Source organism: Hippocampus bargibanti, linkage group LG01 (genome assembly GCF_051943395.1).
Source record: "Hippocampus bargibanti isolate YZ-2025 linkage group LG01, ASM5194339v1, whole genome shotgun sequence".
Lineage (NCBI taxonomy): Eukaryota > Metazoa > Chordata > Actinopteri > Syngnathiformes > Syngnathidae > Hippocampus > Hippocampus bargibanti.
This window is the reverse complement of record NC_142734.1, coordinates 11,621,831-11,649,646: the sequence shown is the minus strand read 5'-3', so window position 1 is coordinate 11,649,646 and position 27,816 is coordinate 11,621,831. Positions and strand designations below refer to the sequence as shown.

Genomic DNA, 27,816 nt, shown 5'->3' with positions numbered 1-27,816 from the left:
CGTGCGTGCGTGCGTGCGTGCGTGCGTGTGTGTGTGTGTGTGTGTGTGTGTGTTTGTCCTCATTCATCTCTTTGCACACCCACTGCATGGATGCATTCTAAAAAATGTTTGAAACAAAACACTCCGTTTCAATTGCCAATGGCAAAAATGTTTGATTTCTTGTTTGTTTGAAGTAGTTTTAGGTTTGTGGGGATTATTTAGAACTCTGATTTAACTTCTGTATTGGATGACGTAACTGTGTTTTCATACGCATGCTGATGTCGACTGTCTTATTTTGATTTAAAAAAGTGTTTTGTAGCTCGCTGCATCATTTTGTTCATCTAATGTCGTATCACAGTGGATTTCATTACCACAAATATATTTTGCTGGTATGTATGAAAAAAAAATCTTTGTTTTGATTTTATGGTAATGTTTCGAGTGTTTGAACCACCCAAAGAATCACACTGAGAAAAACCTCGCTGAATTAATATGTGTAGAACCACGTCACATTAATAATGATGATATTCCTCTGCTACAATGACAGATGAAAAACTACACATACATTTATGAAAATTTGCAATTGAAAAATATGAACCCGCATGCTCGTTAAGCCAAAAGTGAGCAAATGACAGGATGAGGTGAATGACATGATGTTCGCTCCACAGCAAAGCATACAAACTAAATGACATTGAGGGCAACTTTCCCTTTCATTAGCATAAGCTTAACCGTAAATGTTGTTCAGTGATGACGGCCGGTGCTATTTTGATCAAGTGTGTGATCACACACACTTGATCAATGTCTGTATTCCCTGTCACTGTCTGTATTCCCTTCCAAGATTTACACTGCTCTTGTACACATTTGTGTGTGCGTCAATGCGTATACGTGCATATGCGGTGTTGCCGTCGGTACAGTACAGTATGTTGAAGGCCATCAAGTGTGCAGTCAGCAAATGTTTTATTCCAAGAGCAGCAGATGAAACATCAGCACGTCCCGTTCAGTAGGAGTGGGTCAGTCTTGGCCTCCATGCTGGTTTGTTCTGTCATGGCGCGATGACTGTTTTAAAATTGTGGTGCAACCCCTCAAGTCAAGGCCCTTTGCGGTTGGTCGAAATGGCTGCACTATTACATTTGGAGAATATTCCTGGAGCCATTAGGTGGTTTTTGTTCTTAGTTGCTTGTTCAATTAAGTGCCAACACACTTTTAATCATGTATAGAGGAAAGAACTGGGCCTTGTGGGAAGGACAGCTGACTCAACATTTCAAGGCCAAAGAGAGACGATATGGCGCATGAAGGAGTGGGAAAGGCCAACAAAGCAGATCAGTCATATCAGTGGTCGTGTTATCTCAGTGTCGTCTACAGTCAGGTCACCTGCACAATGTCATGTGACCCAGTATGAACGCTCCGTCAAAAAATGGCCATGTAGGTTTGGATTTTGGCTTCCCTTTAGAAATAACAACTTTCATTTAAAAACTACATTTTGCGTTAACTTATGTGAGCTTTGATGAAAATTTTAATTAGTTTGATGTTGTCAAAACATACAAAAACTTTACCCACACCACTGTACATGAAGACAGGTTTAAAATACGACATTCATTGAAGGTGTGCTTTATAGTGGAGAAAATTTGATTTGATTTGAATGATTTTTCTTTTTTTTTGACAGTCATTGTCTCTGGTGCAGATATCTCTGGTACCTTTGTCAGTCAAATAACAGGAGATAAAAAACAGATCATTTCTCTGGCTTCTCTTCTTCATAAAGTTGACTGTAAACTGTTGTCCAATGGGTGCTGAGCAAGCCACGAAGCGATGAACGAGGCTTTGTTCCCTCTGTCTCCTTCGGCATGTTTTATGTTCGGTCGCACTTCATTCACATTTATCTTGGATTGCGTCTCAGTGAAAAGTAGAAGAGGACAGATTGAGGATCTTGATGATAATATGTGCTCCTGTGTCTTTGTGTCTATTGACATCTGGCAATGAGTTTAGATGCACGTCCAGTCGACTCTTTCTGCTCCACCAGAGCGGGAGGCAAAACCATAGACATATGTGTCATCGCAACTCACCTCTCTAAACTACAATTATCAATGGCGTTGTCTCTGGCTGTGATTGGCAGGTCCTTTGTCATCCAGCAGATCCCCAGCAGTAATCTCTTCATGGTGGTGGTGGACAATAAATGCGACTGCAGCATGTTGGAGCCAATCACTATGGATCCCGTTGAAATTATGTATATCCTTTACTAAGAAATGTGCGGAGTGTAAAAGCACTGGGCTATTGGTCACATCACCTTCTGCATCATTCAGACGGATGTGAAAAAATCAGTAATGGCGCTTGGGATGTCACGCGGCTGTTCATGGCTGTACCGTATTTTCCGGTGTATAAGGTGCACCCAAAAGCCTTCATTTTCTTCAAAAGATGACCTTATATGTGACATAATATTGAACCACGACAGGTCTCGCAACTATTGTCAGCAGCCACGACTCCATTTTCCCCTGTAGAAGAAGTAGTGCGTCACAACAGCCTCTACTGTAGAGCCTTGTAAGGTTGTGTGCCTTATATTTGGAAAACATTTATCTATTTATATATGTATTATATTTGGAAAACGTTTTTCATTCATTGAAGGTGCACCTTATAGTCCAGTGAACCTTATACATGGATTTTTTTTTTAAAATACACCATTCATTGGGGTGTGCCTTATACTCCGGTGTGCCTTATAAACCAGAAAATACGCTATTTATTTTCGTAGCCACATTGACACAAGTAAGGACGGCTCACCAACGATGGAATCCATTAACATTTCATTCAAGTGAATTCACATCTCACTTTGATTATAGGAAAAAAATATAAATAATTACCGTGACGATTGCTGTATGTTCAGAGGTAGAGTTGGGCATATGTGGAGATGTGCATGTGGTGGCATGATGCTTCTCTGTCTCTGACTAAATTCAACCCCTGTCTATGAGGATTTTTGGCAATCACACTGCCTCCAACCTGTCGTAAAATTTTTACTGTGCACGTCCAGTTTCTCAAAACAGCCTGCTACTTCCGCCGCCATGCAAAAAAAGCTTGATTTTGTGGATTCTTTGTATCATGTTAATTTATCATGTTAATCTAATCTAACACAGTGATTCTTAACCTGGGTTCGGTGAGTCGGTCTCAGGGGTTCGGTGGTTCCTCCACCACAGAGGTCCACCCCACAGTCTAGACTGCAGTTAGTAGGCACAGTCATTGGCAGAAGGGTTCGGTGGATGAGCATATCAAACTGGTGGGGTTCGATTAAGAACCACTGATCTAAAACCTTTGAATCAACTGAAATAACGAAATGTTTATTGCTCTCAGAATCACGTTTTGGTTGATGTGGAGTTACAATGTCTACCTCTGGATCAACTTTTCCTTTTTTTGCGAACGTCAGCTCTAGGAGTTCTAAATTGTCATCAGTCGTGCTGGCATTCCTCTGTGCAGACCAAATTCTGTTTTGAGAAACTTGCCCCGGATTTAATTGGACTTGATGTTAAATCAGCATTACAGTCCAAATTTAGCACAAAAAGAAATAAACAAACAAATAAATACATTGCCAATAAATAAACAAATAAACAAATTAATTAATTGCCGAACAGACGGATAGATGGGTAGACAGCCAGACCGACAGACAGACTTTTTGCCGGGGCGGCAGTGTTGGTACGCCAATGTCCAATGGTTGCCCATGGTCAAGAGCAAGAACTAAAGAGGGAAATTGAAGTGCCTTGTGATTTTTGGCACACATTGTATGCATTTGATCATTACACTTAACTGCCTTAACTTTCCCCTCACATAACGAATCTCTGAAGTGTGAGAGACTGAAGACGCAAAAGGATAGGAGGCGCCCAGATACATGTCACCCGTTCCACCCAGAGGTATTTGCCTGCTCTTTGAATTATCTGTATCTTGCCGTCTCAGCTGAGCCAGCACGCGGGTTGTATTCAAATGTTCCATATCTGTTCTCGATCATCATGTTTGGCCCACTTCTTTCTGTAGGAGAACTCAATGGAGTGTGGAGGCGCTCACACTCTCACACCATCTTTTTCTGCAACGCTGCTCCTCATCCTCCTGGCGCTCTTCCCCAGGTGACCACAGCTGGCTGCACTTGTGCATCTATTCTGTGTCGAATCGACTTGTCATGTAAAACGGTCACAAAGAAATTATGCAAAAGAAACAACCTGGAGAAAAGGAAAGAAAAAATTCCCAGCGTTCCAGTTCTAGCTCCCCTAACCACGGTTAAAGGTCATTTTCCCGATTTAGCAGACAACAGATATTCATGAAAGGACGGAGAGCTCTAATGTTGTGTTATCAGTCAGGTGCTACAGCAATATCACATGCACAAGAGCTTTGTTGTTGTTCAGATTTGAGGTTGATGACAAAGTGGGTTCGCTGACACTCCAAAGTGAGCATTTAAGCCACGGACCACCCATTAGCAGCAAGACTGGTGCACCTCTGGTACCAACTTTTCCCAGGCCATTATCATTCTGAATATTTTCAAAACAATTAAGTGAGAATGACTGTACATGTGGCCGGCGTTTAAAAAAAGAAGTGTTGAATTGTCCCTCGCTTTCATATATATTCTGTTTTGTTAAAATACAATTCTTGAATAAATAAGAATGTGAATAAAATTCTTGTTACACCTAAGAGGAAACATGGCTAAAAGGTTTAAAAATATAATTTACTCGTCATACCCATAAATTGTGACAACCAACTTTTTGAGTCCTCTGGTGTAAGTAGTTAAAAGCTTTGCCTTATTCATTGATAGTTGTATTAAGTTCATCCTGTCTACTTGATATCTAATTTAAAATAGATTCTTATCTTACAGACAGTGTATTGTCGCTGTCTGTAAGATAAGAATCTGTTTTAAATTAAAAAACCTATTCATTGATATTCGTCCTTTGGTGTATTTTTTTAATAAAGCCAGATACAAAAGAGAATGAAGACCTTTTGGATTCAGTTAGAATTACCAAATTGCGGACAGATTTGAGGTTTTACATGTTTTACTTTCTTAGTTCTTCCAATTTGGGACTGCAAATCAATGGAAATGTGGCAATCATGTGTGTTAGTGTGTGTGTGTGTGTACATTTGTTGTTTTGCTCCTCTGTCCTCAGTGTACACCTTTGAGTAGGGACTCTTTCATCGACCAAGAGACACATAAAAGCCATCAAATTCAACAGCAACACACATCTGCAAATGCTCAACCACGCGACACAATCACGAGATATTGATTTTCAGACCATATGCGTACATGCATGCAAAAGAATATTATGGCATGTAGGATCAATCATATCGTGTTTGTGCAAACAAAATAGTGCAAGGAATAATAAACCACAGACTTTCGGCGAGAGTATCCCAGGCGCCTCATCCGTGGCTGTCAACTTGAAGGTCCCCATGACCACATGCTTCATCTCCCTCTTTTCCTTGGCACCTCTGACCCAGTCGCCTCGGAGGGCCACCCCAGTTTGACAAAGTAAAGCTCACTGCTCAAGTCTGATCTTTCTTGTACTGTTTCAACAGTTGTGTCCCTTGAGCAGAGCTATGCGACTGTAATCACTCCCAGTTCATCCTGTTCTTCCTCTTTCAATGCTCCAAAGACTCTCTGTCTCGCTGCTGGGTCATTTATCACTCTATAATGGGCTGAGAGCTGTTTGGGGTCAACACACATCGAATCCGGTCTGCGATTCCTTCCTGGTTGCCAGATGACTTCGACGAAAGTGTGTTGCGACACACCATCGGCGTTAAGGCAGACTCATGGAAAGCACTCCACTCCCTGGGGATCCGCTACAATTGCAGCCCTCCGGTTGAGTAAGTGATAAATGCTTCGCGCTCCTTCCTTTATGGTGCTATGAGAACACATACTTTACATATTTGATCATAATCTACCAACAAATAGAACCTCAAGTTTTGGGACATAAAGCGGAGAGAAGTATTGAGTTGTTTATCTCGTAACAACTACCAGCTTACCATACATTATTTTTAGGCTGTCTTTGAATAAGTGTTGTATCTGTAAATGATATACAGATACAAATACAGTAAAGTCTCGTTATATCGATATTCAAGGGAGTCCGAAAAAATATCGATATAACCGGGACTATCGATATATCCGACCCTGTTTGCATGTAATTTTCTCCGTGCGTGCATAGAAATAGTATCGATATAACCGGGACTATCGATATATCCGATATCGATATAACGAGACTTTACTGTATATACATTTGATGGACTGTTTCAAATGAGAAACCAAAAGTGAAAGAAAATGATCTTGTGATTAGTTGTCTTTCTTTTTTCCCTTTTTTTTCACATCTTGTCTTTCTTTTGCTGTCCATCAGGTATTTTGTGGATTGTGCACTCTGCAGCATAATTGTCATGCGGTGCATTTTTTGTTGACATGGGAGATTCGGCTTTTATCCCTTTACCTCTAAGCATCATTGACAGCGCCTTCCTCCTCTGTCCTCTTTTAGTTAATTATTTTTGCTCTGTCGACATCTATCACTCTCGTTGGCTGCAGTTGCAAAAATGAGCATGCAGACACACATATACACATATGGACACATACAGAGAAAAAAACCAAAGTCTAAGACAGGGGTGTCCAAACTTTTTGCAAAGGGGTCCAAATTTTCTGTGCTAAAAATGTAAGGAGGGAACTTTCATGGACGTTCTTTACATATAACAACAATAAATCGCTTCACATTGACATTTTTGAAACAGTCACTGTCTCTTTACCAATGAGGCTGACACAGTTGTGATGTAAGAAGAAATAGTCCAACTTTCCTCCTTTTGTCGATTGTCGCCATTTTAGAACATTGGCGGGCTCATTCAGACAATTACCGGTACTCATATACTAATTTGCTGTTCCGAATTGAGCCTTTAGATGGCAACACTTATCACACGCAGGTTTTAGCGCTACCTTCTCAGAGATACCGAACCCAACTACAGTGACACCTTGGCTTACAAACTTAATTGGTTCCCAGACAGAGTGTGTAAGGCGAAAAGTGTGTATCCCCCCAAAAAAAATTCCCATAGGAAACCATTAAAATGAGAATAATGCGTTCCCAGGTCTCCATAAAATATATTTTTCAACTAAATAAGCCTTAAAACTACACACAACATACCTTATTCTATGTATAATAAATGTGCTATTGTATTGTAATGAAAGAAATACACTGCACTGTATAATAAAGTCACTTTATTTACATTTGTGATGGCTCTTAATTGACACCTGTTGCTTTCTGACTTGTAAGGTCTTACGAAACTGAGGCATCACATTATCATTCATCATGTTGATGATTCTCATAGCCACAGTCTTTTCTGGATGGAACTGTTCAATAAAAGCCTGCACATCATTCCACTTAGCAAATCAAATTTTGTATGTTGAGGACCTCATTATGGTCAGCAACAATCTCCTCCATGTCATCTGGATCCACTTCGCGTCCCATGTTCTGTCCAATGGAAACAATGTCGTCCAAAACAACAGAGTCATGAGGATTAAAGCCTAAGAAGTCCCTCTCAAGGATGCATGTGGGCCACAACTTCTTCCATGCTGCTTTCAAGGATCGAAGGGTAACATCATGCCAAGCCTCTATCAGCTGAACACAACTATACACATTGAAATGGACTTAGCATATCCGCTAAGCGGCTAAATCAGACAAATGCACACCTCGTTCGTGTTTCTCAATGATCTCCTTCTTCTCCTCGACTGTAATTTTGTTTTGCGTCTTCTTCGGCTGAACACGAGCCTGTGGTGTCTTTTTCGGTCCCAGAAAAGCAAAAGTATCTGTAAAAAAACTCCTTGGAGGCGATCAACGTCTCTCTCTCTCTCTCTCTCTCTCTCTCTCTCTCTCTCTCTCTCTCTCTCTCTCTCTCTCTCTCTCTCCCTCTCTCCCTCTCTCTCTCTCTCTCGCTCGCTCTGATCGACGTGTGCATTCAGAGAAAGGCGGTGTGGAAAGGCAGGCCGGCTGAGGCGCTGTTCGGTCATGTGCTTTGGTGTTCTTCCGCTGAAGATTAACTCCGCCAGCCGTGGTGGGGGGTGTGTATCGCGAAAAGTAGTGTGTAATCCAAGGTCTAATTTTCATAAATTTAACGTTCGTAAACCGAAAAGTTCGTAAGGCAAGGCGTTCGTAAACCGAGTCCCCACTGTAGTTTATATGAACATTCACCAAAGTGACCATAGTCAAATATAAAAATGTTTAGAACATTTTTTTTAAAAACTGAAAATGACATAATACAAATGAAATTCATTTTTAAGACATAAGTGTCCATTTCTTTTAAAAGTTCACAAAATGAACCAGCAGGCGTGTCATAAGTGATTGACACCTTGAGTTGGGTGTGCATTACCCACCACGACAAAGGTTCCGTCGAACCCCTGGGACCAATTCACCGAACCTTTGGGGTTCGATCACACCCAGGGGAAGAACCAACGCGAAAGATGATTGTTTTCCATACATGGTCGTCTATTCGTGCTTGAACGTGTTCAGAATCGTGATACTTGTTAAGTTGCATAATGGGTTTTAGTTCAAACTAAGTAAAGTCTTTCTGAACCCCCACAAAAAATGGGAGTAAACCTTAACTGGCCTGAGACAGGATGGATGCAACAACGATCACCTCATACAAAGAAACAAAAGAAACATTTTGCCATGTTTCTAGTGTGGGCACTGAGCTAAATACTGGGAGCTGATTACCAATAAGCTCACAAATTTGCTTTCTTGTCCACCTCATCTAGTACAGCGCACCCCCTTATGGGGACAAGAGAAAACATTGGTCAGAGCCAACTGCTGCGAAAACAAAACCAGACAGACAGAACATGCGGTGCTACAGTCATCTGCAGTGCAAGAAAAGATCTGTCAAATGAAGAAACGCTTGGTTCATATGAAATCTCTTCTCATGAGCATGAACATTGACAAATCAAATCCAGGACAGCCGTTATTTTGCATTCCCTCCGATGTTTGTGCATACAAGTAAAAGGAGACTTTTCAACATGAATAAAGTCCAACCCGTCTGTCTTTATAGTTGCTTGTCACGTCAAAAAAGCCCAGTTCGGTTAATGAGACACATTGGCTCACTTAAACAGGAAGTGGAGTCCAAGCCGACTGCTTTGTATATGCTGTCTCTGCCACTCAATTGCATAAAGGCTGTGTTTTAGAGTGCAGACTTGCACAACAGAAAGGCTCAGAGGAATCGAGAGGAGCAGCAAGGCAAGACTAAGATGGGAGTTCGATTTGGCAAGTGGTAAAAGCTAAACTGGGAGTTCAGGGAGGCAATGGAGGAAACAGCAACAGATAATGTTTTCGTCACAGTATAATTTGTCATATTATTGCCCCAAGCCCCTTGTTTGTTTCCAGTTCATCTTGATGGATTCAACACAACTTTAGGAACACGCACACTTCAGCGATATCTCAGGCCAAAGGCCATAGTGTGTTTGAACATGGAAATCCCAGCCTGTGATGATGGATGTTGGGCTGTTTTTGGTCTTTCTGGCCTTACTCTCGTTATGTTCTGTTTTTTTTTTTTTCAAGTCTATTTGCGCACGCACGGCTGTGTGTGGGTTCATGTCCATCTGTCATGTTTGATTTGTATCCTTATACCTCTGCTGGAGAGCTGCCGAAGCCTATCATCTATGAGGGAGGTGTGGACAGGACTAAATATTTTGGCACATTAGCATGCACGTATGTACATGTGTTTCTTTACGGTGGCACGTGGACTCACTACGCTACCCATATCTTGTTCAAATGTATTGGGGAAGCAATTGCGTTCTCGCCATATGGCGCATGCGTGGCCGTGTGCGTGTCTGAGCATTAGGTTACACAACCATCCCGTGTACGACTGGGATAGAGCCAATATTCACACTTGATTCTTGGCTGGCAGCAAGGCTGAGGTTGAGATCACAGAGACTGAGGTTTAACTCACCACTACAGTGTGACGTTTATAGACCGCCGTGCCCCCTGCCTGCCTCTATCTCTCCCCTCTTTCTCTCCCACTCTCTTTCGTTTTAATCTGTCTGCGTCAGTGGTGGGCCGTGCATGCCACTCCTAGGCCTTCAGTAGTGCTACGTCTGAATCAATCCACAGCTGCGAGTGTGGTGTGATTTACTACACGTCCACTTGAGGATGCCGTTGGTCAGGAAATAACTTGTGACTTGAAGAAACTTAAGAAATACTCTCATTAAACTGTTCGAAATTTTACTATGAACGTGTGGATTCACCATAACCTCACGAAATTGCAATATTATTAGCTATTTTTGCTAGCTTCAGAGCTGTCCAGGCCTTCTTAATGATATCCATCTATTGTTTAAAAGTCCGTCTTGAAAATGGCTTTAATCGTGTATCTGCAACGAAATCAATTGCTGCTCCTCTTCCAGCCATTGTGGGTTGACAAAAACAGTATTAAATCGAAACAACAATATACAGGTAACATCCGAGTTACGACCGGGTTCCGTTCCGACAAAACCGTCGTAAGTCAAACATCCGTAAATCGAAAAGCATTCAAAATGGCTGACGCGAGGATCCCGTGATCGTAACAAATGACGACACGCTGATATCTCCTATACGACAAGATATTATACGATGTCAATCTGTTGTTTTTAAGCAACGTTTTCGATTGAATACGATTATATACCAAAATGTTGACAGTTCAATTCTAAATCTTATAACTTTTGGTGTCATTTTAATCATTTTATATTTTGTATTATCGATCTTTATTACTGTGTCGGCGCACAGGCTTTCTGCACGGCTTCCCACGCATGCGAGCTGTAAAAAAAAACCAGCTGTCCAAAAATCGCTCTCCCTGCTAACGGAGAAGCCAGAAGAGGTCACCTGTCTCAAAGAGGCGGCGACGCCGGCCGTGAGCCCGACGCGGCATTTGCGTCGCGGCGATCCCACTCGCTCTGCCTCGGCGTTGGTGAACACCCCTCCCTCCCCCGATTGCTGTGCTGTCATGCTTGTATCGTCATTTTGTGCAATGCTGCTCCAGCAAATAAACATCCAACTTGTTCGATATTGTCACATTCAGATTGACAGCTGGGGGCGGGGCCACACCTCCCCTTCCATCTTCAGGACAGCGGGTACGAAAACGGGACGCTGTCAACTTGTATTTGTACTTTGTATTACCCTGTACTTTGTCTTCGGTGCTCGGTCTGAGCCCCCCCCCCACCCTCACATCCTGTAATCCTTTTGGGATTGTTCTGTTTCTGCACCACCGTGTGCGAGTTGCTTCTCGCCATTGTTGGGGTTCACATTGCCCCACCCCACTCGTCCTCTTTTTAGGACCAGTGCTTTGTGTTGTAGCTTAATAAATCATCATGCACGGACCTGTGTCTCTGTTCGCGTTGCTGGCTGTAGCGGTGGCAGCTGTAGAATATATATATATATATATATATGTGTGTGTGTATATATATATATATATATATATATATATATATATATATATATATATATATATATATATATATATATATATATATATATATATATATTTATATATATATATATATAACGCGCATCCGCGTCTCACCCACCATGGATGGTGTCTGTCCCCCATTTTTTAGCTCGGGTCCTCTACCATAGGCCAGGAAGCTTGAGGGTTCTGCGCAGTATCCGTGCTGTTCCCAGCACTGCGCTTTTCTGGACCGAGATATCCGATGTTGTTCCCGGGATCTGATGCAACCACTCGTCGAGTTTGGGGGTCATTGCCCCGAGTGCTCCGACCACCACAGGCACGACTGTTACCTTTACCTTCCAGGCTCTCTCCAGCTCCTCTCTGAGCCCTTGGTATTTGTCGATTTTCTCATGTTCCTTCTTTCTGATGTTTCCATCTCGGGACCGCTACATCCACGACAACGGCTTTCTTTTCCCCTTTATCTATGACCACGATATCTGGTTGGTTGGCCATTACCATCTTGTCGGTCTGTATCTGGGAGTCCCACAGGATCTTTGCTCGGTCATTCTCCACCACCTTGGGAGGTGTTTCCCGTTTTGACCTTGGGGTTTCCAGTCCATACTCCGCACAGATGTTTCGGTAGACTATGCCAGCCACCTGGTTATGGCGCTCCATGTAGGCTTTCCCTGCCAGCATCTTACACCCTGCAGTTATGTGTTGGATTGTCTCAGGTGCCTCTTTGCACAACCTACACCTTGGGTCTTGTCTGGTGTGGTATATCCCTGCCTCTATGGCTATGGTGTTCAGGGCCTGCTCTTGGGCAGCCAGGATGAGTGCCTCTGTGCTGTCCTTTAGGCCAGCCCTCTCTAGCCACTGATAGGACTTCTTGAGATCAGCCACTTCTGCTATGGTTCAGTGGTACATCCCGTGTAGTTGCTTTTCCTCCCATGATTGTCCTTCTTCGATCACCTCATCCTCTGTTCCCCATTGTCTGAGACATTCTCTGAGTACATCATCCGTTGGAGCCTTCTCTTTGATGTATTCAAGGAGCTTGGATGTTTCATCCTGGACAGTGGCTCTCACACTCACTAGTCCCCGGCCTCCTTCCTTACGGCTTGTGTACAGTCTCAGGGTGCTGGACTTGGGATGGAACCCTCCGTGCATGGTGAAGAGTTTTCAGGTCTTAACATCCGTGGTCTGAATCTCTTCCTTTGGCCACCTTATTATTCCTGCAGGGTATCTGATCACTGGCAGGACATAGCTGTTTATTGCCCGGGTCTTGTTCTTGCCATTGAGCTGGCTTCTGAGGACTTGCCTCACTCGTTGGAGGTATTTCGTCGTCGCCGCTTTCCTTGTTGCAATTCGAGGTTGCCATTGGCCTGTGGTATACCGAGGTACTTGTAGCTGTTTTCAATGTCTGCTATTGTTCCTTCAGGGAGTGAGACCCCTTCAGTGTGGACTACCTTGCCCCTCTTAGTCACCATCCGACTACATTTCTCCAGCCCTAATGACATTCCGATGTCACTGCTGTAGATCCTGGTTGTGTGGATCAGGGAGTCTATGTCCCTTTCGCTCTTAGCATACAGCTTTATGTCATCCATGTAGAGGAGGTGACTGATCGTAGCTCCATTTCTGAGGCGGTATCCATAGCCTATCTTGGCGACTATCTGGCTGAGGGGGTTCAGTCCTATGCAGAACAGCAGTGGGGAGAGTGCATCACCTTGATATATGCCACATTTGATGGACACTTGCGTTAGTGGCTTACCATTGGCTTCAAGTGTGGTTTTCCACATCCTTATCGAGTTTGCAACGAAGGCTCTCAGGGTCCTGTTGACCTTATACACCTCCAAGCATTCAGTGATCCATGTGTGTGGCATCGAGTCATATGCTTTCTTGTAATCAATCCAGGCTGTGCACAGGTTGGTATGTCGGGACCTGCAGTCTTGACCGACTGTTCTGTCAACCAGCAGCTGATTTTTGGCGGCACCTCTAGTATCTCTACTAATGCCTTTCTGTGCTTTGCTCATGTATTGATCCATGTGTCCACTTATCTTAGCCGCAATGATGCGTGACATGAGCTTCCATGTTGTGGAGAGACAGGTTATTGGCCGATAGTTGGAAGGAACTGCACCCTTTGAGGAATCCTTCGTGATCAGGATTGTTCGCCCTTCGGTTAGCCATCCTGGGTGAGTCCCATCCATCAGCAACTGGTTCATTTGTGCTGCGAGGCGCTCGTGGAGAGCTGTGAGTTTCTTTAGCCAGTAGGTGTGGACCATATCCGGGCCTGGTGCCGTCCAGTTTTTCATACCTGAGACTCTTCCTTGTATATCTGCCGCTGTGATGGTAACTGGGTTCTGTTCAGGGAGGTTGCTGTGCTCCTCTTTCAGAGTCCCCAGCCATTGTGCACTGCTGTTATGTGCGACCTCCTTCTCCCATATGCCTTTCCAGTATCTTTCAGTTTCCAGCCTTGGAGGGTCTGCTCTGCTGTTAGAACCCTGCCACTGAGCGTACACTTTCGCAGGTTGTGTTGCGAACAGCCTGTTTATTCTCCTGGCCTCATTCTCTTTCGTGTACCTCTTTAGGCGACTGGACAAGGCCTGGAGTCTTTGTTTGGCAGTTTCGAGTGCTTCTCGTATGGTTATCTGCATGTACCTCTTGGGTATTGGCCTTTTATTCACACCTCTCTGGATCTCCGTCAATTGACTCACATCTTTCCGAGCCACCTTGATCTTGGCCTCCAACCGTCTTTTCCATGGTGGGTAATGAATCTCGTGGCTCTCATGGTTGCTCTTGTAGTCAAGCATCTCTCGATCACTGATGCTGAGCTCATTAGTTTCTGGGATCGTTCCGGTCGGGATCGTTCTCAGTGCTGCATTCACAGTTTCCATAAGACTTTCAGGTGGTACTTCACATAGCCGTTGTAATCGGTTTCTTAGTTGCCCAGTTTTTTTCATTCTTGCCATGATCTTATCTCTCAGGTCAGTTGCTGCCTCGCTCAGCATTTCATTCATTGGGGCTGGCTTCCCAATCTCATCATTCATTGGGGCTTGCCTCCCAATCTCTGGTTGAACCTCTTCCCCTGATGTGGCAGCCTGATGTGGCAGCCTGGGGCCCTTCACCTCGGAATTTGTGTTGTACCTCATCAATCTCAAGTTGTGATATGTGTGGGTGAGACGAGGATTTTATATATATATATATATATATATATATATATATATATATATATATATATATATATATATATATATATATATATATATATATATATATATATATATATATACACACAATAAAGTTGTACTTCACTTTTTGTAGACAGCACTGCTCTTTGTTGTACGCATTAATTATTAAGTTGCACCTTCATATGTACGGGGCAGGCACATGCTTTGTGTTTATGCCCTGCTCTCTCTGGGCATAACTGGCGACAGAATTTCGGGTATGTGACGTCAAAGCAGACGAGTGTTGGTCACTGTGTGATTTGCAGAGAACTTGCTGGTGATGCCATTTGCTTTCCGAGTCTGCTTAGAGGCCTGTGGAGCCAGTTAATTAGCTGTCTCATTTGTGAAGCACAGTTTATGTTCAGGTTGTAATTAAAACAGTCAGGGCTGCCAAAATTTTAAAATGATGCAGTGTTTGAAATCGCGTCCAACTTTTCCGTCGGGCGTACAAATTACAAAATATCTCAGCCCGGATGGCCGACAACTTCTTCAAGAAAAAAAAAACATTTTTTTTTTTTATCAAAAGTTTGCTTTATTTAATAAAGCAAACGTTTGAACAAAGATTTCGAAATCAGAATAAATTATTCAGATTTCAAAATCTTCATTCAGTTTGGAAATGTCTGAATTTCAGTTCGCTTGGCAATTTGCGTACTCGGCACGGCAGCCAATCAGAAGCCTGTTTTGTGCTTCCGTCTTTCCCGAACGTTATAAGGTCATGTATTTGCATATCATTTTCCAAAGTAGACGCACAGAACCTCAGCACCAGAAGAAAGATTCAAAAGAAGCGAACAAAATTTATGACGCTATAAAACGCAAACATACATTATCCCGTGACTGTAAAGTGTACGTGAGAGTTTTGAAAAGAGCTTAGAAATTGAACATACATTAAAAGCATCATGGAAAGAGGAGTTCACGTAGGTTGTAGCAGATGACGCAACGCAAACATTGCATTGTACAAAATGACGAACAGTGTATGGACAAACGACCAACTGGATATTTACGATATTACGATAAATTAAGCAAGGGAGCATTTGGGGTAAGTATGTCCTTCATAAAAACAATCTTTCATACTTTGCAATACAGTTTTTTTGCGATTAGTCATCTTATTGTGTTTTAAGTTGTGAAAAATTGGGCAGGCAACTTTATGGCCGGGTACGCAACTTTTCAGAGTTGTCTGCCATGGTGTCCAGTAACGTTTTGTTTTAGACACTGAATGATGCCGTATTTTTTTTTACGTTTCTGTCTCCTGTGTTTGATTGCTTATTAGAGAGGCTATTTTTAATGACGTTTGTAATCTCCAGGCTATATTTGTCATTGTTGGGTAGGGAAAACGACTACAAAGTCACACTTTGTTCTACAACTGAAACAGAAAGGTTTAGGTATGCAAACAAGCCAGAAATAGACAAGGAATTGCGAAAGCAGTCTTATATAATTGATATTCATCTTAATGTTCACTTGTGAATTTGATAAATCAACAGTCTTAATAGAAATCCAAATGTGAAGATTTGTGAAGGGTTTAATTAGCATTTAGGTTAAGTAAAGGTTTACCTTGGGCAATTTGTGGTTAAGGCAAGTCGGCAGGAAATGAATGGAAACCAATTTAATTCTTTTTTAATTATAAACACAGCTCCAAGCCTGTGCTTATGTGCACCGAGAAGACACATGCAGACAGAGTGGATTTATAATGAGAAAACTGAAAAATGAGAAAACTGCCTCAGATGAAGACTCCTCCACCATACACCAACAACAAAAATAGATTGCCATCATCACACTGGGAGATTTGCCTTGAAAATTTTTATCTCAATTAATCTACAAAAACTGAACACCATTTGGAATGGATACAATAACATCCTTTGAAAAGGTGTAAAGTTAAAATGTTGAATGTTCACAAACTTAACAATAAAACATGGAACTGGGAAGAATGTAGATTGACCAGTCAATAGAGACTGATCAATCTTCACATCAGAACAACCCAGGCCTCCACAACATAGCAGACAACCTGCCTGTTGAACCCCCACCCGCCCCGCTCTCATTCATGAACAGGACCCCACGATACTTAAACTCCACCCTTTTTCGACCGAGGGCCATGATCTTAGACTTGCTGATTTTCATCTGCAGCGCTTTACACTCAGTTACGAATCATCCCATTGAGGTCTGGAGATCACAGCTTAAAAAAGGAAACAGTCCCACCTTATCTGCAAAAAGTAGGATTGTAATACAGAGGCCGCTAAACCGGACCCTCGCAATGCCCTGGATGTGTTGCGCCCGCGGTGGTGTGCATCTTGACTCAACCGTGGTTTACTTCGAATGCCCAGAGGTAATACAAACATAGGCGCACAACAACTTCCTGTCCAACAATGTAAATCGGTCTGACACAAAACGAAGCAGCCGTTCCTTGTTTAAATAATCATTTTAGATGTATACCATTTGTAAACCAATGTAACTATGCGATTTGCTTTACCTTTAACCAAAATACTAAATAAGGTGCTTTTTAACCTGCTTTACCTGTAACCAAATTACTAAATAAGGTACTTTTTAAGCTGTTACAGATGCACATAGAATCATGAAAGAGGGTCGAGAGCCATTCAGGGTTGAAGAGGATCCCCATTGTCACCCACCCACCCATCCATCCATCCATCCATCCATCCATCCATCCATCCATCCATCCATCCATCTTTAAGACCGCTTATTCTGAACAGGGCCACGGCGTGTTGGTAGAGGCTATTCCAAATGGCTTTGGATGGAAGAGATACTCCACCCTGAACTGGTCACCAGTCAGCCACAGGGTATATGTGGAGACAAATGACTATTCTCACCCACATCCACACCGTCACTAAGTGGGAACCAATCCTGTGCTGCTTGCACAGAGGTCTGGTTAGTGTACCACGACATGAGTGTGCTACACTCATTTTTGTCACAGACCACATCTATGTATTCACCGTCATTTCTCTCAACCTTAGTGAGCTTCACTTGGAGTGCTTTTAAAAGGTCTTTTTTTGTTCTTTACGGGTTCATCATCACACATTAGTCTCTGCCCATGCGAGGCGGGTCTGTCTTCATGCTATACGCTTGTGGTTGTGGGCGTACATGCTTGTGTCCATGTAGGAGAGCGATTTGTGTTGTCTTAGGGCCAAAGGCTGTGCAAAGCAGCCATATATTACAAGTGGACAGGAGAACCGCATTCTCCTCCCATGTCTCTAACAACATTTTCTTCTCTTTGCTCAAAATTATCTCTGGTTGAAGGCGTGCACTGCGGTTGAAATATTGCGACAAGTGTGTTATGTTTTCTGAACTTTACAGCAAGGGCAGGAAGCATTTGATGGCTCCATGACTTTATAGCATCCACGGGGAAACAGTAAATCTTGCAACATGAACGCCAAACTTTACAGAAATAAGAAAAAGACTGTATATGAACAGTTAAAAGGCCTCTGTGAGTTGCAGTGGGCTAATCTCTCTGGCGCTCTAGCGCAGAGGTATAAGTCTAAAAGGACGATCAGTCTCTTAAAACCCTTTGGGGTAAGGACTAAGAAACCACAGTCTGACTGAAAACACCTGTGTCTTCAGAGTCCGCCATACAGAGAGCTTCAATATCTTAATCCAACATGTTCACATAAACACACGCGTGGGTTAAACACACATACATGTACTGCAAGAAAGTTTCGAAAATTGAAGCAGAGACACACACACACACACACACACACACACACACACACACACACACACACGCGCACGCACGCACGCACACACACACACACACACACACACACACGGGTGAGGCAGTTATATTTCATGCCTTCTTTTCCATGACTACTCAGCCCTTTCTACACATTTTAGAGTCGTTTCCCTCAATAGGTACCGTGTAATGAAATACAATCCAATGTTATGGACATGGCCCAGGCCCAAAATTGCTCTACACTCCACCTAAAAACGTTCTCTTCTGTCATTTTCGGAACTTGACGGGGGTGAGGGGGTCTCTTCTGTAGACAGTGAGCTATTTGTGCCATTTGATGCACGTGCGGAAGGTTGTACTGGACTGTTGCAAAAGCATGAGCTGTACAAGAGAAGGCAAATTCTGCTGAAATACAGTACAGGTAGTTCTCAAGCATTAAGCATTAACAGTTCATTTACATGTATGTATGAAATTAAAAATCATTTAAGAAAAAAGGAGAGATGTGCCTTTGTACACAGTGTGCCGTCAGTGTTGTCACAAATTCACTTTTTCAGCTCATCTGATTTTAGATCTCCAACTATCAACTTTCTTTAGTTGAACGGGCCTCAATCATATGAAAAAAACACAACAACAACAACAAAGAATCAAATCCACAAAAATTCTCCCGGGTATCCCGATGAAGATTTTATACACAGATGTGTGGAAGCGGGGGGCTCTAACCACCCCCACCCCCCCCAAAAAAAATGAGTAAAACAACTAAACAAAAACAAGAAAATGTTTTATGCTGTTAAACTAAACCATAACAAAACGTGCAACGATTGAACCTGAAAATGCAAAACATCTGCCGATCCCATCCAGACAATCTGATTGTGTATAAAGTCTTTCTTTTGAACTCCAGACTCAGGGAAAACTATAAGGATCGAGAATGAGATAGTCGTGCTTTTCTTCTTGACGCTGACGAATAATGTCTTCCTTAATCTCACACGTCAACTTGAGATAACTTTAATGTTGTGGTGTGACCACGTTACGACACGTTTATTGTGCTCTCGTGTGATAAGTGTGTACATCTCTTCTTGGGATGACACATTGACCAAATACAATCTTCCCTAACTTATCTCTCTCAAATTCAATAAATATAAGTGCGTCCAAAGCTAGTTCACGGGCATGTCCACGCGCACGCACACACATGAGCCAGAACACATTCATCAGGTGTTGATAGCGGGGCCCTGTCACGCTCCAGCCCCAGGCCTGCAGGCCCCAAGGCAGGGACTGGAGAATCGGGCTCTGCGCCAGTCTGTCATGATGCTGGGCCATGATCCAAACTTCCTTCAGCTTTCTTGCAAGTTGGATGTCAAAATGGCAGCAAAGAGCTGGCCCCTCGATGCGGTACAACAGCGAGCGGGTCAGCGAGTGATCATTGATCAATGGTTACATGCCGGTACAGAGACGTCAGATATCTCATAAGTGTTGCGTTAAAATTTCTTTCCATCCATTCTGTGTTCTAAGACTCAATGGAAAGAGCTTGTGTTCTCATACAATGCAGTGGCGTTGCTTACTCGTTTCATTTAGAGTCTTTGCAGAACCCTAATTAATATCGCAGGTAATGCTTATTTTTATTGCTCCACATGCCAAACTGTAATTCATCAAATTATGCATGGTGAAGATTGAATCATCGCATTTCACTGCACCTCCAGTTTGATTTCACTCGACCAAAGCAAAAAATGGCAACCGAATGCTGAATTATGTCTTGTGTTGAAGTCCTGTGCCAAGTCTAATGAAAAAAAAGGCCCAGCTCGCATGGTAGAGCTGCAGGTTGCGGTGCGCCGAAAGCTTTCAAAAGTCATCCGTGAACTCTGTCGCTCTGATTTGAACTTTAGATTGCGCAACATGCACCGCGAACAATTGTGGTCAACTAAGAGCAACATCCAACAAAATTGTGTTGATTGACGGTTTTTGGTCATGTTTTAATGTGACTGAAATTATGACGTGAATATTAATGTGAGACATACAGTTGGTAACCATTTTCTGAACTTGATTGTTGTGGAAGGTAATTAGTTCACCCAAAAAGATCAACTTGGGTTTATGGTTCCTTTTTTTTCTTTGGTCTTTGTCTTGGTCTTGACTTTTAGCACAGGATTCTTTTTTATTTATTTATCACTGTTTAATAGTTTGAGAAAGGATTCGTGATTTCATAGTGTAAAAACAGATCAAGTTCTCTTTATGGTCCCAAAAGTCTAACGGTTTCCTGGATTCATCCAAAACCACACTCGTGAAGCCATAAACTCCGGTCAGCCTCGAAGCAACCCCCAAAAAAAGGGAAAACAAAAATGTATCAAGTACAGTAGTTGGAACCAAGTTGGCTGCAGGGAAGATCTACGATAATTTGTTTTCGTTGCATGTTGAAATGTTTTTAGTCTTTGTCAGGGCAAACAAACACGTAGCAAATCTCACCGTACCTGGAAGCAAAATAGGAAGCATAAATATTCCATGACAGAATTTTTGCCCTCAGAGGGATTTGTGGTTTCTTAGTTCTTGTGAGACATTACCTGCATCTCCTGTCATTTTCCCATCAGTGCCATGTGTATATTCATTAATCACGAGGAACTCACTGTACAACCCCTATTTAAACACATTATGTCAAGTTTTTAATGGTGGCTGTCACTTGCCAGAGTGTCGATCATGTGAAAAAAAAGCCAGGCCAAACCGTTGGGCGGGTGGAAAAATATCTTGTGGTCTCTTAATTTTCTTTTTTTTTTTCCACCCTCAAAAATTATGAGCGAATGTGTCCTCTTCTCCGTGTCCAAATCGTCGCTGCGCAACCTCTTTGGATGAACGGAAATCCTTCATAACAACACTGGCAATGACATTCTCTATTCCACAACTGCATGACTAAATGGACATGATTGTTTTTGGAAATAAGTGTCTGATTTCTTTTCACCACAGCTCATGTGGACTGACGAAGACCACGGTTGCCATTGTTTTTATTGTTGCCATTGTCTTTTGTTTTTATCAACTGGACATGTTTCATCTGAAGTTTAACTCATTCACTGCCAGACGTGCAAAAATGTGTCCACTCCAGTGCCAGGATTTTTGTCATTGTCAGTCGAATTCAGTGACGTGCGATGAGGTTCGTGGCTGCTGAGGCACTGACGTCATCACACTCAGATTTACTAACATATGAACTATAAAGAGTAGCTTATTCACCATTTGATTGGCAACAGTTAAAATGTTTTGATTAAAATGTCATGTCAAAATTCTTTATATATACAAACTGTAGCATAGAAAAAAAGAAAACGTTATCGTGTTACCATTACTTATAAATGAAGTCCATGCGCCGCTCCTTCTGAAGAAAGGCATCAATAACTTCTTTGTAGAAGCCTTCCTTATCTTTTGTCAGTTTTAAAAGTCTCTCTGTCTCAATGGATATCACTGCCAGTGAAGAAAGTCGTCCTTGATCAGTCCTGTTCCGACTGTATGTTTTCAGTCGTTTCAGTGCTGAGAATGACCGCTCCACTGACACTGTAGTAGCTGAAACGGTGAGCACTAGCTGAAGCCACTTTGTCACTTCAGGAATAGTTTTTATGAGATCCTTCTGAGCCAAAAAGCTGAGAATGTCCAGGAGATTTACATCCATCCCTCACCTTTTGTGAGCTATACAGTCCGGTGCTGGTCTTCCTTTCATGATTATCTCCTGCTTTGATTGAAAGTCCAATTTAGAAAATCCTTTCAATTTAGATATTCTGAAGATAAGGCCAAGCAACACGAAACAATGACGGGATGGTTGCAATTCACTTGCTAACTGTTTACTGTAGCTTGCTGTCACTAATTCTATTATTGTGCAGCCGAGGAGTTGCAAGAAGACTCTCTGGAATCACCAGCGCCCCCTGTCATGAGGCAGGAGAACTGTGTGCCTCACCTGTGCAAATAAAATAAAATAAAATAAACACTGTAGTACAGTGTTTATAATGTAGAGTGACTGTACATTATATACACCATGCAGCTAAACTGTAGAAATTTAGTTCATATACTAAAAGTGATTGAACACTTTAATAGTGATATGCAGAGGGACAGCAATGCGGTCTCACTGCAGAGCAAGCCAGCACAGTTCGCATAGTCATTGCGCAATCCATGGTGAGGCTCAGCCAGCTGCTGCCTCACCGCTCGTCTCTGCTTAGTATTTGGACGGTAAACGTGAAAATTCAGTGATTTTGAAAAAAAAATCCAAAAATTGTGAAGTTAAATGGAAAAGAACTTTAAAGTACAAATCACTAAATAAATATAACTGTTTAATTTATTTTTTCATTTGATATTTCCATGATGACAGGTGAGGCACAGCCTCACCAGACTCCCCTGACTGCACGTCACTACTCGAATTCCAGTACCCACAGAATATTGCGTTTTCGGACTACATAAACATTTAATCATGAGAAAAAAAGAGTTAATTCCTAAATGATATGAGTCTGTAGTTATATGAGCTTGAAATAAGGGCGGCTGTCCAAAATACAGTGCATATTGCTTTATATAGCGCTTTAACCACAGCTGAAGCTGGAACAAAGCGTTAACATGCAAAGATGGGAAATTCTGCTTCTTGTGGAAAGGAAAAAACATTGCAGAAATCTGGCCAGCGCTTAATCAGCACCCAAGCAAGAGAAAAACAAAACCCAAACTAATTCGGGAATGGCGCTCCACATTATAGTTTCAATTCCCGAATAAATTTGTGAATGGCAGTAAATGAGGTAACTGCATAAGATTACACTGAAGTAATTTTTATCATTGCGACCCCAAATCATGCACACACAGTCACGTGTTCGTGTTTGCACTGATTCAAATGTTTTAACGCAGATGTCAAAACCAAAACCCATTTTTCTTCCCTGGCGAGGCTTGTCATTTGAGCGTGAATGTAAATAAATTAATGTTCCATAACTTTATTTCGTGCGCACTCACAGTCAAAATCGAGGGCCATACCCTCTGTCGCAAGCACTTTTCACATGTTAGAAAAGAATCTGAATCAATAACCCAGTGGTTATTGATTCAGTGGTTGATTTAATTACTAAAGCGGAAAGACAGAGATCTGTTCTTTGTTTTTGTTGTAATCGTATTATTACTGCACGTTAATAGATTGGAACCGAAAAGTGGCTCGCTGCTGATTGATTGGCCCCAGAAGTCAAACCCACCAAGCTCCCAGTAAACTCGAACTTTATCACTTCACTTGGTGTGCTTCATTAATGCAAACATTGACTTCATCTGAGACACCCAAAGAGCATCCGTCACTGTCAGATTTCTTCCTCTGCCATTTCCTCTTACTGCAGAAAAATGTGCTTTTACATGTTCTATCCTGAGTGGAATGATGGTGTTCACTTAACCCCAAAGTTTAATTAAGCAACAGAAAGAGACAAATGGGATGTTGTTGTTAAAGAAATCCTCGTTGGTTTGGAAATGTAATGGAATGCTAAGCCTCAGGAAGGGAAAACCCTGCAAACGTGCAATTGTTTCCAAGAAAAGTGTAATTATACTTTGACAACAGCCAACTTGCAAAGAACCAGGTCGAGAAAATGATTTTTAAGCAGAAAAAAATAAAAAGGAACACTGCCATGAAATTCTGCACATTTATGCTAAATTATCTTAGTTTTTCACAATTGTAAAATCTAATACATATTCATCCCCACAAGTAAATTATGATTTAATGCTCGATTAAGAATTACAAACTGTAACTATTAAAGTTAAAAAGAGTATTTACTGCCAAGCGGTGGAGAGAAAGCTTAAAATTTCCTATCTCACTTGCATGTGAGATGTCAACATCTCATTTCCCTGTAAGACAATTTCTCATACTATAACATCATCACATTTGTGGAAATGTTTTTGCAAAGCGTTTTATCTTTTAGCATCGTGAACTACTCAGTTTCAGGCTGTCAACAGTCAGTGAGGTAACGGTGGCATTTAACTGGCAGAATGTGGATGGAAAAGGAAGCTCAGTCACTACGCTAACAAATAATGTTAACCGTAACTGGGCACAGAAGACCACTTTCGTGTAATACACCAACATTTCACATGCATGCTGACAGAATAAATCAGCTACTGATTACTGACCTGGCCCTTAGATCTCAATGGGGACACACATGGCAAGCCAGGTGAGTTTTTCTTGCATTGTCCACATGGAAGGGGCAACAAAGAGCAGGTTTGATTCAAAAAGTTTGTAAGCGACAACATTTCTCAAATACAATGGAGAAACATGTTTAATTCCAATTCCAATGATTTGATGTGAATGGTGTTGTCAGTTCTATGTTGTTGAAGATAAAAGGAAATATATACACGTCTGAATGTTGACAAGGCGCCACTGTCAATGTTTACTTTGGTCATCCACATGGAAGGGGCAACAAAGAGCAGGTTTGATTCAAAAAGTTTGTAAGCGACAACATTTCTCAAATACAATGTGGAGAAACATGTTTAATTCCAATTCCAATGATTTGATGTGAATGGTGTTGTCAGTTTTATGTTGTTGAAGATAAAAGGAAATATATACACGTCTGAATGTTGACCAGGCGCCACTGTCAATGTTTACTTTGGTCATCCAAGTTCTGTAAATTGATTTAAAGCACACCTTGAAAGAAAAATGTCACTTAATATCATCCAGATATTTAATATGAAATAACAGATTGGAATCCTCCGTTATGAAAGTGATTATCTTTCCACATCTGTGAGCAATAAAGCGAGATGAGCTGCAACACTATGCTATTCACACACATGCACACACAGGCAGGCAGCTATTCTTCTCGTTGACGTTTCCACTTTGCAATTACCTCATGCCATATCATTTATTCTGCTTTGTAGTTGAGTTGACACGTGTGCACTCTGTAATGATTGTGCGTATTGCAGGGTAAATGGGGCTAAGCACTTTGACCCAGAATCAAACCCTCTTGCTCCAATATTTCCTAAAATGAGAACAGTAACTCTAGTGACGTTGATTTATAAAAGTAATCACATTTCTTTTGCTCTCACATGCTGTGCATAGTAGGACAAAAGCTTCAGTCATGGCACATTGAGAAACTTTCTATTTTAAGCCGACGTGGTGCCCTGTTGAAACAACTTGTGGTGCGAGTGGTTTTCTACAGGAGGACACTGGGATAGAACTGGCAGCGAGGCAAGCAAGAGCTGGTAGCTGTGTGGCACCAGCTCGTCTCGTTGATCCAATCCAGACTGTTTGCAACGTCACGGTGTGGCGTCCTGCCCTTCTTCTTGAAAACACACAACCGCAGCCCCAAATAGTTCTAAATGGAGCACTGCGGGGCACACTCATTTTGGCCCGATTGTAGCTGCACCGCGTTTACAGTAAGAACCTTGGAATGGAGCAAGGCTGAGTCTTGCCAGAGCTGCTGAACCTGACAGCTCATGGATTCACTTCTCTGAGCAAAAGGTGCCCAGATCAATAGCAAGTGTGTGTTTTTATGGCGTTGCCTTGGCTCTGACCAGTGACACTTCGCTATGCACAATGTAGCCCTGATTTGATGTGGCAACATAAGCAGTCGAAGAAAACGCGTATGGACCTAAGAATGCACCCGCCCTACCATTATATTGCCTGTTTAACCAGAAAAAAAACGCTTGAGCAGAGGTTTCGTTTCACAGATGGTCAACTCTCGTGTAAATGTAGTGTGTCGATTAGTGTGGTTGTTACCCTTTCACTGCGTTCCACTGCCTGAACACAAATAAAATAATTTCTTCATTCTAAGAAGCGGCGGTCAGCGAAGGCACATAGCCTTACATTAAGCAGCTGCTCGCTTTTAAGAAAACACAAACGTAGTCATCCTTTAAAAACCTTGGAGGAATATTAATGTTCCTGGAGAAGAACTTGGGAAGTTTGCATTTTCTCACCTGACCTGTGCATTGGGTTACAACCAGGCGTTCTGGCTTCTTACCACAGTCAATACAGTCTATTTAGGTGTGAAAATTGCCACCAATGTCGGTTTGGGATCAGCGCAATCTTTAACCTTGAACAGAATAAGCAGCATGTTTTAATGGGGGTAAAGCATAAAAACCAAAACAATAAATTCAAAATCTGTTTTTTTGAGAAACTGATCCAAGTTGGAATATTTGCTTGCTCTCTGGACGTGAGTCTACACTTGCGGTTCACTTTAATTATGTGTACGATTCCCAAATAACAATCCTTTGCTCCGTGACCAAAATCTGCAAAAGAAAGTGTTGTTCTGCACACAGCAGGCAGAAAAAAAAAATATTTTCACAGCCGTGCGCCCAAACACTTTAAAAGCAAAAGGTGGTTGCGGCTGAGCAAAGTGGCTACCTTTGCACCTGCGGGTGTCATGTTTCCTCCACCCTCAGCTCACTGCATCCCCTGGATTTTGTTGTGCTATTACAAGAGTCATGCTGGCTTTAAGCACTTCAAGAAACCTCGTGCATCACGTGTGTGCGGACCATAGGTGGGAGTGGGGTACACGTGTCTCCAGCTGGTCCAGAATGCTGCTACTCGGCTTTTGACTGGTACTCGTAAGAGGGAGCATCCAAGAGCATCAAGAGGAGCATAACTCCTACTCTGGCATCCCTTTACTGGCTCCCTATACATTTTAGAGTTATTTTCAAGATCTTATTTGTCGTCAAATCTTTAAATGGCCTCGCTCCCCCTTACCTCTCCAAGCTTATCCAGACATTATTAGATGTGCCAAAAACTAATCAGAGGCTCAGAGGGGATTGAGGCTTTTCCTTTGCTGGTCCCACTCAGTTGAATGACCTGCCACTGAACATTCGGCAAGTTCGCTCACTGCCGATCTTTAAAATCCATCTCAAAAGTCACTTGTACTCTTTGGCATTCGACTCAGTATGACTTTGACTTGATCTTGGTTTCACTCCCTGGTGCTTTCTCCTAACTATGTGACTGCTTTATTTCCTGTATATATGATAGCTGTCCATGTTAAGACCTTTGTTATGGCTTTAGCTGTTGTTAAAGTGCTATATAAATCAATATGTATTGTATTGTATTGTATTGTATTGTACTACACAAATCGTAGCAATGCCAGAATGTATTTGGTGTACAGGGTCAGATGACAATGGTCAGATTCTAACAATGAAAAGCAATTGAGGAGAAAAAGTGTTTTATTTTGTCAATTGGTTACCATAAATTAAAGTATCTGGATCCAAATATGTACTTTTTTAAATAGAGTAGTAGTCTACTGCTAAAATGTATCTGGATTCAGATTTATTTTGCAGCCACCTGACCAAAATAAAAATCATGTCGGTCTTGAAGCAGTACTCATTTACATGGCGCGCCATTTTCACATTTTGAAAGTGTGCCTAGTGCAGCAAGCTGGATGAGCGCATCACGTTTCCACTGACTCTGAAAGGCCAAAGCACCACCAAGAACGAAACCACTCTCAAGCCTTTCGCTGTTAGTTCTTTAACTGCACTTTCATTCAATCGCCTTGTCGGTGACTCCTCTCGTATTTCTCCAGCTCGTGTAATCCTTCGTTTCTTATTACCTAATCTTCTCTTCTGTTCTCCATTTGAGCTCCAGCAGCCTGTGACAAGGCCCGTTTTTTTTCCATGCAGTTCCAACTCTGCTGCCCA

The 27,816-nt window shown here is 42.1% G+C and overlaps 1 protein-coding gene across 6 annotated transcripts in view; it reads left to right on the top strand.

Moving 5' to 3' along the window:
* Nucleotides 1-5,769, top strand: part of cacna2d3a (calcium voltage-gated channel auxiliary subunit alpha2delta 3a) — a 120,589-nt gene extending 114,820 nt beyond the window's left edge. For 4 of the 6 annotated variants that reach the window (XM_088996039.1, XM_088996049.1, XM_088996031.1 and 1 more), the window contains one exon: nt 2,087-2,226. In XM_088996039.1, the coding sequence (XP_088852165.1) occupies nt 2,087-2,213 (127 nt within the window). In that variant the 3' untranslated portion in view covers nt 2,214-2,226. Of the gene's footprint in view, nt 1-2,086; nt 2,227-3,780; nt 3,864-3,984 lie in introns of those variants that run through there. The other 2 variants (XM_088996076.1, XM_088996066.1) reach the window with 1 other exon arrangement.
* Nucleotides 5,770-27,816: the final 22,047 nt, after the last annotated feature.